General features: G+C 48.7%; 1 protein-coding gene across 1 annotated transcript; it reads left to right on the forward strand.

The window, feature by feature from the left end:
• The first annotated feature begins 890 nt into the window (after window positions 1-890).
• On the forward strand, window positions 891-1,316 carry LOC124080004 (small ribosomal subunit protein uS13-like). Its single transcript, XM_046425859.2, has one exon. It carries the CDS (start codon window positions 906-908, stop codon window positions 1,299-1,301), a length of 396 nt encoding a protein of 131 aa, XP_046281815.1. The 5' UTR covers window positions 891-905; the 3' UTR covers window positions 1,302-1,316.
• The last annotated feature ends 248 nt before the right edge of the window (window positions 1,317-1,564 follow it).

Raw genomic sequence — 1,564 nt, forward strand, 5'->3', positions numbered from 1 at the left:
TTTATTGTAACAATCTGGTCTTTGGATGGTTTTCTGAATTATTTGGGAGTTCGTCTGTCAGAGGTAAAATAAATGAAAGATTACAGGCATTTACAGGCATGCATGCAAATGCAAAAAGCTTCTGCCTCTAATGTGTGAGTATAGTAGGACACTGCCGCAGTCTGGCTGGGCACAAAATAACCAAGCCACCAGGAGGCACTTGTAGGTTCAAACAGGAACTCCTTTATTGCCGGAACTCCACCAGCACTCCACGTGCACTCCCCCGGGAACTCTCTCACCCTCCACCGGGCTCCATGCAAACTCAATGGGAACCCGGCGAGAACTCAATGGGAACTCAAGTAGTGGGCGCCCAAGGCAGCAGGAACCGCCCTGTTGCCGGTCAGCAGGGTCCATATACAACTCAATACACAGCCTATTTAATTATCATCATCTTAATGGCTCGCTGACGTCATCTCTCAACCACTCCTTCTGGCAAAATGCCATGCGCCATCCCGACTTGGCTGTGGCTCTCAACAGGACACCAAAGGAGGATTAAAAAAAAAAAAATTTTTTTTTTCCCTTTCAACCCAGTGCTGACAGTCCAGCTGCAGATCATCTTGCTGTGAGTCAGGGACACCAGTCCTGGTGATACTGCTGGTTACCTTGAATGCCGAATTATACCACCAGAGAAGCACAGGAGGCGAGTGTAGAGTGGAAATTAAAAGGCTTTATTAAAGGATAGCAAAGGGGCTGGGGATGTGGCTCAAGCGGTAGCACGCTCGCCCGGCATGCATGCAGCCCGGTTCGATCCTCAGCACCACATGCAAACAAAGATGTTCTGTCTGCCGAGAACTGAAAAATAAATATTAAAAAATTCTCTCTCTCTCTTCCACAGGAGGCCTACACGCCGCCGCTCTGCTGCCGCCATGTCTCTAGTGATTCCTGAAAAGTTCCAGCACATTTTGCGACCAATCAACACAAACATGGATGGGCGGCGGAAAATAGCCTTTGCCATCACTGCCATTAAGGGTGTGGGGCGAAGGTATGCTCATGTGGTGTCCAGGAAAGCAGACATTGACCTCACCAAGAGGGCTGGAGAACTCACTGAAGATGAGGTTGAACGTGTGATCACCATTATGCAGAATCCACGACAGTACAAGATCCCAGACTGGTTCTTGAACAGACAGAAGGATGTAAAGGATGGAAAATACAGCCAGGTTCTGGCCAATGGTCTAGACAATAAACTCCGGGAGGACCTAGAGCGACTGAAGAAGATTAGGGCCCATAGGGGACTGCGCCACTTCTGGGGCCTTCGTGTCTGAGGCCAGCACACTAAGACCACTGGGCGCCGCAGCCGCACCGTGGGTGTATCTAAGAAGAAATGAGTCTGTAGGCCTTTTCTGTTAATAAATAGTTTATATACCAAAAAAAAAAAAAAATTCTCTCTCTCTCTCTCCCTCTCTCTTTAAAAAAAAATAAATAAAAGATAGCAGAGAAGATCCCCCCCCCCCCCCCCCCGTCCCGCGCAAGGGATCGGGATCCGGGATCCGTGGGATAGGGAGGTCTTATCCTTTTTATATCTAAG

Source organism: Marmota monax, unplaced genomic scaffold (assembly GCF_021218885.2).
Source record: "Marmota monax isolate L192 unplaced genomic scaffold, Marmota_monax_Labrador192_F-V1.1 WCK01_AAM20220418_F8-fsc00203, whole genome shotgun sequence".
In the NCBI taxonomy this organism is placed as follows: Eukaryota; Metazoa; Chordata; class Mammalia; order Rodentia; family Sciuridae; genus Marmota; species Marmota monax.